Genomic DNA, 11,784 nt, shown 5'->3' on the forward strand with positions numbered 1-11,784 from the left:
GGTTTCTTTTGAAAAAATAATAAAAATGATCAGTTAGATGAGTTTCTTCCCGTTACATGGATATAAAACATTCATAGTTTATTAAATGAACATGCCCTCAGACACTGTTTCCTGCAAGATGTTGCGGGCAGTGCCCCGGTACCGGGTCTCTCGGTCTTAACAGGTTAAATATTGAGTGATGAAGCAAAATTCTTATTAGATTAAGATTAAGATCATTTTAACCTGTTTTTCAGGTCTCAGGCTCCACAATGACATTCCCAGAACAAATGACCATATCTTCCCTTCTAAAAGGGTTAAATTAATATCTTTTTTCTCAAAGTAATGATAAACCTGTGAGTTGGATGTAGAAAAGTCAGAATCAATATAGATGTTTTTTATTTTAAAGAAAATTCAGATTTTACATTGACATTTGACCTTTTTAGAGAGGTTTAGCAAAAAAACTCCACCTCTGAGGTGATTTGGGTGGAAATTGCCTTTTTTACCGTTTCTCTGGAACCCATTGGTCGATTTTGGTGATTGACATCTCTTTCTGACCGTTAGAGCCAATAGAATCGAAGGGGAGTTTTCACATCGACACCAACGTTAACACAAAAAAGTGGGGGCTTTGCGCATATCATTTTGCATGAGAGTGAAGCTATCTCTCGCTCTGACATCTGGAAACGGAAAAGCAGGGTTTATTGCTTATGGATTTATCATAAATCATTTCAAAGGGACACAGGACACATTGGATTAACCTTCAGCAGCGTTTTATTGTTTTAATGCCATTGAAGACCAGTTTTGACCAGACAACGACCAAGGTAGGCCATGTTGCCGGTTTTAGCTACCTAGCGCCACATGTTTTGATGTCTGTTTTTGTTATTATCTTCCGCGAGTTCTTATCATAGAGTGATAATGTATGTACCAAACGATTCTGTGTCTTCTCACGATGCGAATCGATGGGTTGGATGTGCAGAAAAGATAAATAATAAGGGTTTATGAGTGAGTTTTCTGTGCAGTAATCTGTTAGCATTTCTTCGCTCAGGGCTCATTTAGGCTCATTTGGGATTTTTGTGAGACATGTGTTTTATTTCGGAAATAAATGGTTTATATGGCCGGATAGCTGAGTTTCTTCCGGTTATTTGAGTATGCAACATTAATAGTTTCATACATTTTAAAATTCGCTAGATAACTGTTTTGATGTGTTCCAGTCACACAGCACTGAGACTGCTCTAATTCACGTTTTAATGACATCCACTTAAACACAGACAGTGGCAGAATCTCCCTGTCAGTATTATTAGATCTCAGCGCTACATTTTAAACTGTTGACCACAACATATTACTAGACCAACTGGAAAACTGGGGTGGGACTCTCCTGCACTGTTTGTATTGGTCTGAATGCTACTTAACCTGTTAAGCACCGAGCCTGTTTTTTCATGTTTCAGGCTCGAAAATGACATGCCCAAAACAAATGACTACAACTTAACTTCTAAAAGGGTTATATGAATAATTTCTTTATCAAAGCAAGGTTTACATCTGTGAGTTGGATGTACAAGTGTCAGAATCAATATAAATGTTTTTATTTTAAAGAAAATTCAGATTTTACATAGTAAAAAACTGTAAATTATAGTGTCCGTCCAAAAATTATTTTTTACAGATAGTGAAAACTACCCTTGGATGATGGGTTAGTAGACTAAAAGCTTTAGGAATCCAAAGTACAACATATAATAAGTACCCTGTATCAAGATTGATGCAAAACAAGTGAAATTTGACCTTTTTAGAGAGATTTAGCCAAAAACCCCCACTTCTGGGGTCATTTGGGTGGATTTGACCTATCTCTGCTGGCCCCCCTTACTCGATTGGGATCGTGACACACACCTTTCTGACCGTTAGAGCCAATAGAATCGAAGGGGGAGGGCCCACACACACACTCGTTGTAAGAGAAAAGGTGAGGGCTCGCGTTGAAAATCTAGGTTAGAGTGGAGCTACATTCTAGCTCTGGCATTTGGAACTAAAACGCAGTTTGATTGCTTATGGATTATCAGAAATCATTTCAAAGAGGACACAGACACATTGGATGAACCTATGGATTAACTGCAGCATCGTTTTATCGTTTTAATGCCATTGAAGACCAGTTTTGACCAAGGTAAGCCATGTTAGCGTTTTTCTAGCTACTTAGCTCCACATGTTATGATGTACGCTTTCGTTTATAGCGTCGCGAATGTTTATCACTGAGTGTTGAGGAGGGCATCCCGTTAGATCAGTGTCTCCAGGACACCAAAAACGAGTGGTTGGTTGTGCATCTAGGATAAGTAATAAGGGAGTTTATTGTGAGTTTAGGTGCCGCTTTACATTACATGTTTTCGCTCGTGGGTAATTCAGAGGCTGAGTGCTAGCATTGTGGGGTTTTTTTTGAAAAAAAAAATTAAAAAGATCAGTTAGCTGAGTTTCTTCCCGTTACATGGATATAACACTTTCATAGTTTTATTCAATATTAAGATTCCTTAGACGTTGTTTCCTGCAAATGACGCGTTTTATCCGCCCGGTACCGGGCGGAAGGTGCGTAACAGGTTAACCTGTTAAGCCCGAGAGACCCCGGTACCGGGGGGCACTGCCGCAACATCTTGCAGGAAACAGTGTCTGAGGGCATGTTCATTTAATAAACTATGAATGTTTTATATGTAACGGGAAGAAACTCATCTAACTGATCATTTTTTTTTTTTTTCAAAAGAAAACCCACATGCTAACACTGAGCCTCTGAATTAGCAACGAGTGAAAAATGCTAACACTCTTACTGCACCGAAAATCACTCACAAAACCTTATTATTTATCTTTTCACTACATCCAACACATCGTTTCACATCGTGAGGTGACACAGAATCTTTGGACACCCACATTACCACTGAATTATATACGAAATGGCGACGTTATAAGCAAAAACGGACATCAAAACAGGTGACGCTAGGTAGCTAAAAATGCTAAACATTTTTACCTTGGCTCTGTAGTCTCTCCAAAGTGGTCTTCAATGGCATTAAAACGATAAAAACGCTGCTGAAGTTAATCCATAGGTTAATCTAATGTGTCTGTGTCCCTTTGAAATGATTTCTGATAATCCATAAGCATTAAAACTGCTTTTCCGTTCCACATGTCAAAGCTAGAGATAGGTCCACTCTGATGCTAAATTAACATGCGGGCGAAGCCTTCACCTTTTTTTTCACAATGAGTGTGTGTGGGGGACTCCCCCTTTGATTCTATTGGCTCTAACGTTCAGAAGAAGAGGTGTCAACCATCAAAATCGAGCAAGTGTCACTTGTTTTGCATCAATCTTGATACCAGGGTACTTATTATATGTTGTACTTTGGATTCCTAAAGCTTTTAGTCTACTAACCCCATCATCCAAGGTAGTTTTCACTATAAGTAAAAATAATCTTTGAACGGACACTATAATTTACAGTTTTTTACTCTGTAAAATCTGAATTTTCTTTAAATAAAAAACATCTATATTTATTCTGACTCTTTTCTACATCCAACTCACAGGTTTATATCATTACTTTGAGAAACAAGATTATTAATTTAACCTTTTAGAAGGGAAGATATGTGTCATTTGTTCTGGGAATGTCATTTTCGAGCCTGAGACCTGAAAAACAGGCTCAGGGCTTAACAGGTTAAAGGACCAAGGAAACACTTTGGGTTCTATAGATGGTAACTAAACAACTGAGTTGACGAATATGACCTGTGGGGTTCCTCAAGGCTCCATCCTGGGCACCCTTCCCTTTTACATCTATATGCTTCCACTAGCTTAGTTAATGGATAACAATGAAATAAGTTACCATAGCTATGGCAGGACGACACATACACGTGATAACACGAACGAAAAAAAAACTGAGAGAAGTGAAATACAGATCTAAGAGGAGACAGAGAGATTCAGGGAGGAGCTAAGATGTTCCTGAACTATAGAAGAGAGGAGGAACTTCCATATTCACCAGAGTTCAACACAAGAACCATCATCATCACCTTCATTCAACATGCTGTCATTAGGACTATTATTTACATTCCCTACTGTTAGTTTCCATTCTAAGAGGTACGTAACATTCTGCTTGAAAACGTTAATTTCTAATGTTGATAAAATGTGATCAATTAACTGAGTCTTTGAATTACTCCTCTCTTCAGGGGGTCAGCTGTGAAGATCTCACTGGCATTACAGGAGAAGAGTTCAGACCAGAAGGCAGCTCTGGTTACTCTGTCGCTACAGATACTCCAAAGAAGCAACTGGTGGTGATGAGTTTTACTGGTATCGACAATATCCAGGAAAAACCACCAGAGTTCATCATCTCTCATTTAGGAACTGGAAACATTATAAATAATCTGATCCCTGGACTGAATATTACAGTGGGTCAAACCAAATCAATCTGAGGCATCTCCTCTGCTGCAGTGACAGACTCTGCTGTGTTCTACTGTGCTGTGAGGCCCACAGTGACAGGAAACACCAACACTCTGTACACAAACACCAGCTGACACACTGACAAGCTGCTGGAAGCCTTTTCTCCACACTGTTGTACTGAGCTGTTCACCTCCACTAGAGGGCCACATTATCAAGTAGGCGGTGCACGTCTTCTGCACTGTGTTCAACCATCCAGTCAATAAGAAGTGCTGCTGTGAAGAGAACCATCCTCACACTGAATGCTGAACATCAGCTACTTCCTGCTGCTGATTTAAACCTTGTTGTAGAGATGGAACATTGGCTGTGGATTATTCTTGCTGCTCTCTCCTTTGGTAAGATAGAAACTACAACATGTTTCTAGGTAACTGTTTAAAGCTACTGATTGTTCTCCTTTAATCCATCATCTTTATTGATTCATCTCTTCCTCTGCATGGTCTCTTCTTCCCCAGAGTGTAAAGGACAAGACACAGTGACCCAGCCAGCAGGAGATGTCAGCGCTACTGAAGGAGACACAGTTACACTTGGCTGCACATTTCTATCAGTGTTAGCTCGAGTGCATATTTGTTCTGGTATAAACAAGAAGCAAATGATCTGCTTTTGTTTATTTTGCGACGTGATACTTATGGAACAGAAGATAATGCTGCAGAGTTCAGAAAGACAGATTTGATGCTACACTCAATGACAAATCAGTTCCTCTGCAGATCTCCTCTGCTGCAGTGACAGACTCTGCTGTGTACTACTGTGCTCTGAAGCCCACAGTGACAGGAAACACCACACTCTGTACAAAAACCTCTGGAGCAAAGACAACACATACTGCACAGCATCCACCAGGGGGAGCCTCTCTCTGTTAAACATACAGTGTTGCTGGCTGCTATACTACCATACAAACACATGTACTGCCTTTGATTCACATCCAAAGGTTCCAACGTGTAACTCAATCAGTGAATCTGGCCTGTTATCACAGGTACAAATACAAGTAAGTAGTCTCCACAAGAACAACAAATATAAGTTTTTCAGTTTTTCTGTCAGTCTGTGATTTCTTGTGGTGTACCACAGGGTTCAATCATATGTCCTCTCACTTTCTCATTGGATTCGGTTTATCACTAAGCACAATGTGATCATAGGTTTTATTGTAACAGCAGCTTGTGTTGTGGTGTTCAAGACCTTTTAAATGTTGGGTATGAAGAAAAAATCTTATTAGATTAAGATCATTTTAAACAGATTTCTCTCTCGATGAAACACCTCTCACTAATCTGACTTCATGTTAACGCCCGTCATTGTTACGTTTTTTTTACTGACTGATCAAACACTTTAAATCACCTCTCTCAATAAACTGGTACACATCAGAGACTCAAGTTTTGATTGCTTTTGTGTAGACAATAACATTCTCTGTTGGTCTGTGATTAATTGTGGCGTCCCACAGGGTTCAATCATAGGTCCTCTGACTTTTTATTTACAGACTGCCTTTGGATCTGTTACCCAGGAGGAAGTGTAACTGAGAGAAGTGAAATACAGATCTAACCCCTCGATTCCACCGGGTCCGTCTGCGTCGCGTCATGGCTGCGCCGCGGTTTTGGTCCGGTGTCATACCCTACCGGGCGCGTTTCAGAAGCATTTCAGAAGCATTTCAGAAGCGGAGCGTCTTGTCTGCCGGCTCGCAGTTTTTGTTGATTTGGGCATATTTCCTGGACAGGCTACTTTGTACAGACAAAGTTAATAATAATTGTAATATTCCAGTTATAAACGACATGAATCAAAGATGTGTTGCTGTATTTTAGTGGTAAAAAAATGCATTCATCATCATAATTATTCTATATATATATTTACACAGTGCCTGTAAACCGGAGAAGAACGCTGGCATTTCCTCCTACTTGAAAGACTACGGAGGGATAGGATCTGCAAATTTAGTTTATTTTGGGGATGGGCCGGATGCTCTGACCGGTCCACTTCCTGCCCGGCGCCTCTGCAACGCCTCGCGTCGAAAAATAGACTTGAATCCTATTTTGAGTGGAATAGTGCAATAACAGTCTATATGCAAGTGATTGAATATGATATATTAGATGCATAGTTTATAAGTAGCAGCCAGATGAATGTTATGGATGTTGCTTCAACAGTTCAGGCGTTTAACAGATGTTGTTTCAACAGTTCAGGTGTTTAGCAGTCTTATTGCCTGTGGGATGAAACTGTCCCTGAGTCTGGTGGTTTTTGTCCTGATGCTGCGGTACCGCCTGCCAGACGGCAGCACACAGATCAGTTTGTGGCTGGGGTGATGGGGGTCTTTTGTAATCCTGAGGGCCTTCTTCCTGAGCCGCTGGGAGTAAAGATCCTCCATGGATGGCAGCTCCGTCCTGGTGATGTTCTGTGCAGTTTCCAACACCCTCTGTAAAGCCTTACGATTGAGGGCGGTGCAGCTGCCGTACCAGGCCGTGATGTAGCCAGTCAGGATACTCTCTATGGTACACCTGAGGACATGCAAATATGTTTGTTGTCTACTACAAACAACCAATGATCTTAAAACTAAATATATATCTATATATATATATATTTAGTTTTACATTGTGATGCAAAGCACCCTGTTTGTGTATGAATTCATTGCTTTAAACCTTTTTTTTCCTTTCATTTAAAATCGGCACCCGATTCAGAGAATCACCCAGCTAATGTTTGCTAGCTAAATAGCTAACTCAACAGCACACTGACAGGGTCATCATAAAACGGCCTCGAGGTTAACTTGTTTTCTACAGGTTAACACTGTGGACATTCATTTTCTTCAGCAGACAGTAGCTAGCCGTTTTCGACAGATACAGCCCACTCAAAAATATATTGTTTCATATCAAACGAATTGAAATATATATATTAGCTATACACTTTACGAATATAATATCAATCAATCAATCAATGTTTATTTATATAGCCCAATATCACAAATGTTACATTTGTCTCAGTGGACTTCACAGTTTGTACAGAATATCAGTATGACAATACGACACCCTCTGTCCTTAGACCCTCTGTCCTTAGACCCTCACATCGTACAAGGAAACACTTCCAGAGAAAACCCACAGTTTATAGGGGGAAAATGGGAGAAACCTCAGGGAGAGCAACAGAGGAGGGATCCCTCTCCCAGGACGGACAGACGTGCAATAGATGCCGTGTGTAAATCGAAGAGAATACATTTACAGCATAGGTAGACCGAATGTTTGGAAATGCATGTGTCTATAATAATAAGATGAATCCACGAGGATGTCAACAATCCTGTGGGAGCCATCAGGGAAGTAGTATGACGAGACCTAGGCAGGACCACAGAGACAGGTTCAGCCACGACTCGAAGTCCAGGACTCAAATCCAGAACTCAGGATAGAGGATCCAGGACACAGGACCACAGCAACAGGATCAGCCTCGACTCAGGATCCCGGCGTAGATATAGACACAAAAAAGAAATGTTGGGGGAAGCTGGGTTAATCGGAACATGAGAGTACACAGGTACAGACAGACAGAAGGAAGAAATAAGGTGTCCCCCGACAGTCCAAGCCTATAGCAGCTAAACTAACGTGTCTACGTACATGGACTCCCTTAGGATAGGTTGAGGGATAAGGGGTAGCAAGTAAGAAGTAAGGAACAGAGGTGGAGAGGCACACACAGGGAGCAAGGTCCCCACTGGAACCTTAATTGGAATTTGTGAGAGGTAAGGAGGTACGCTGTGAATACGGTCTAAACACTCCCCGGCCGGAATAGGCCTCTCTGTAACCTGTTACCCTCGAATAGAACCTCGAGAGGTCAGAGAGGGGAAAGGTTTTGGATAAAAAGAAAATAGAATAAATATATTACAGGAGTAGAGAGTATGAGAAGTAGAGAGAGAATAGATTTAGAAGAATGAGAAGTAGTAATAACCTTAGTTTTAAATATAAGATCTACATTTTTAGGATTTAAGTGAAAGAGTAAGAGCTCAAATGTAGGTGAAGAGGCACAACGTGTCTACGTCAATGCACTCTTGTGTCTTGTAATAGTTTTTTATGGACAACTTTATCATTAAATCTCGTCCAACTTATCTTGCTGCTGTAACTGCTCTTGGAAGTTCAGGCAATGATCAAACCTGGCAACTCCGGGCTTCCTGGCAGCTGTCAATCAAAGTCCCGTGGCTCCGCCCCAAAGTGTCAGAAACTTTTCACGCGCCCGCAGACAGACGCCGCGAGCGAGGGAGGCTGACACCCCCGCGAGCGAGCAAGAGGGCTGTCTCTTAGCCGCTCGCAGGGTTTAATCTGCGCGCCAGGGTCATTTTATGCGCGTGTAAAAGCACTTTTGAAACCCCTCTTTAAGGGTCACACATGCAGAGCACACAGCACACACAGTGACATTTGGCCTCTGCATTTAACCCATCCTAGTACCAGGAGTCTAGTACCAGGAGCAGTGGGCAGCTATTGTACAGCGCCCGGGGAATGGGAGTGGGGGAGGAAGGGGGTTGTCCGGTGCCTTGCTCAAGGGCACCACGGCAGGGCAGGAGGTGAATTGTGACCTCTCCAAGTAGCAGCCCACACTCCATATTTAGGTCTGTTTGGGGACTTGAACCGGCAACCCTACGGCTCACAATCCAAGCCCCTACTGAATGTGCCACTGCCGGACATCATCTCTCATTTAGGAAATGGAGGAAAAATTTAAAATCCAATCCCTGGACTGAATATTACAGTGGAGTCAAACCAAATCAATCTGAGCATCTCCTCTGCTGCAGTGACAGACTCTGCTGTGTTCTACTGTGCTGTGAGGCCCACAGTGACAGGAAACACCAACACTCTGTACACAAACACCAGCTGACACACTGACAAGCTGCTGGAAGCCTTTTCTCCACACTGTTGTACTGAGCTGTTCACCTCCACTAGAGGGCCACATTATCAAGTAGGCGGTGCACGTCTTCTGCACTGTGTTCAACCATCCAGTCAATAATAAGTGCTGCTGTGAAGAGAACCATCCTCACACTGAATGCTGAACATCAGCTACTTCCTGCTGCTGATTTAAACCTTGTTGTAGAGATGGAACATTGGCTGTGGATTATTCTTGCTGCTCTCTCCTTTGGTAAGATAGAAACTACAACATGTTTCTAGGTAACTGTTTAAAGCTACTGATTGTTCTCCTTTAATCCATCATCTTTATTGATTCATCTCTTCCTCTGCATGGTCTCTTCTTCCCCAGAGTGTAAAGGACAAGACACAGTGACCCAGCCAGCAGGAGATGTCAGCGCTACTGAAGGAGACACAGTTACACTTGGCTGCACATTTCAGACCTCTTATACAGCCTATCTGTTCTGGTACAAACAAGAAGTCAATGGTTACCCAAAGTACATGCTGATGCGTTGGACAGGAACTGGAGAGAATGCTGAAGAGTTCAAGAAAGACAGATTTGATGCTACATTCAACAATAAATCAGTTCCTCTGCAGATCTCCTCTGCTGCAGTGACAGACTCTGCTGTGTACTACTGTGCTCTGAGGCCCACAGTGACAGGAAACACCACAACTCTGTACAAAAACCTTTGGAGCAAAGACAACACAGTACTGCACAGCATCCACCAGAGGGAGTCTCTCTCTGTCAGACTTCAGCAGAGTTTATCAGTCCTCTTTATACTCGCTGTAGCTCAGAGTTTCTCAACCTGCAGATATGATGCATCTGATTATCTCAGTGTTGCTGGCTGCTATGAGTCTTGGTATGAACTCTTTGATATCAGTCTAACATTGAGATGATTCTCTAACATGGCCCTGATACTGTTTGTTGCTGTTTTACAGAATGCAGAGCCCAAAGAGACAACGTGCTGCAACCTGAAGCAGGGGGGTGCTAGTGGACTAAACGGCGGATAAACTGCGGCGCATAAGCGCATAATAGTGTGCCGCATTTGTGCTTCAGATGAGGAGGTGAGGCCCCCTAATAACTGCATGAACCCGTATGGCACAATACAACTCAAACTGGCTTACCTGTACGTCAATCAAGTGGCAAATGCCATAGTAAGGATGGATGATTTTTTTCTTCTTTTCTTTTTCAATGCCATGCGATCTACCCACACTACGTTTGCAATCGACCGGTCGATCGCGATCGACGTATTGGGCACCCCTGCTTTAGGAGATAAGACAACTAACGTTCAAACAACTCAACCACCAGCAGATGCTTCCTTTCTCTTCACTGCTGGTTCATTCTCTATCTCTGCAATACATATTTATATGTTTATCTGAATCTCTTATCCATAGGGTTTTCTATATTAAAATATAAGTATTCTTTTATAATAAATCACATTTATCTCACAGGATCTGCATGTGTGTTGCGGACTTGCAGAAGGTTTATGATCATATTCTCTGAGTGTTGTGGGAAGAACTGAAGGAGTTTAGAGTACCAGGGTCATTAATATATTCGGTCTATCTAGAACCAGAGGAAGAACTTCCACCCTGTACTCAGCACAAACTCAAACACATCCTCCAGAGAGTGCTGCTCTCTGCCATGTTGTCCCATGTTGTTAGCGAGTGTGTACCACAGGGTTCAATCCTAGGTCCTCTGCCTTTTTATTTACAGACTGCCTTTGGATCTGTTATCCAGGAGGAAGTGTAACTGAGAGAAGTGAAATACAGATCTAAGAGGAGACAGAGAGATTCAGGGAGGAGCTAAGATGTTCCTGAACTATAGAAGAGAGAGGAACTTCCATATTCACCAGAGTTCAACACAGACCATCATCATCATCACCTTCATTCAACATGCCGTCATCACTGATGTTTCTTATCATTTTAACAGGTATGTTCAATTTTTATTGAATTTATTTAGTCACATGTTTGATGTGATTTATTTCTTCAGGCTTGCGTAACATAAAATAAAACGTTTTTTTTATTTTAGGCGTCAGCTGTGAAGATCTCATTGCATTACAGAAAGAAGAGTTCAGTTCAGAAGGCAGCACTGTTACTCTGTCCTACAAAGCTGATAAAGGCGTTAGCTTTGGGGATTATTTCTTCTGGTATCGACAATATCCTGGAAAACCACCAGAGTTCCTCATCTCATCTGTTTCAGACAGTGTAGGAAAACCTGGAATGGAGATTAAAGTGGAGTCAAACCAAATCAATCTGAGCATCTCCTCTGCTGCAGTGACAGACTCTGCTGTGTACTACTGTGCTGTGAGGCCCACAGTGACAGGAAACACCACAACGCTGTACAAAAACCTCTGCAGCTTCTCCCTGAACATTCACACCTTCAGATGCTCTTTTTTTTTTAACAACATCGCTATCGAGTGGACACCTCGAACAGTACAGCTTCTCCTCTCAAAGTGACACACATTCAACCTCTGAGACTTCTGAGATGAAGAGCAGTTTTTTTCAAATCCAAACAGCTGACCACATAAACATGTCACAGTA

At 41.9% G+C, this 11,784-nt stretch overlaps 1 gene segment (V, D, J or C); it reads left to right on the forward strand.

Annotated features, from left to right (window-relative positions):
- Positions 1-9,003: 9,003 nt before the first annotated feature.
- On the forward strand, positions 9,004-10,359 carry LOC117496307. The segment is given in 2 exon segments: positions 9,004-9,478; positions 9,596-10,359. Coding segments are annotated over 2 exon segments (588 nt in total).
- Positions 10,360-11,784: the final 1,425 nt, after the last annotated feature.

The sequence above is a fragment of the Trematomus bernacchii genome, unplaced genomic scaffold (genome assembly GCF_902827165.1).
Source record: "Trematomus bernacchii unplaced genomic scaffold, fTreBer1.1, whole genome shotgun sequence".
Lineage (NCBI taxonomy): Eukaryota > Metazoa > Chordata > Actinopteri > Perciformes > Nototheniidae > Trematomus > Trematomus bernacchii.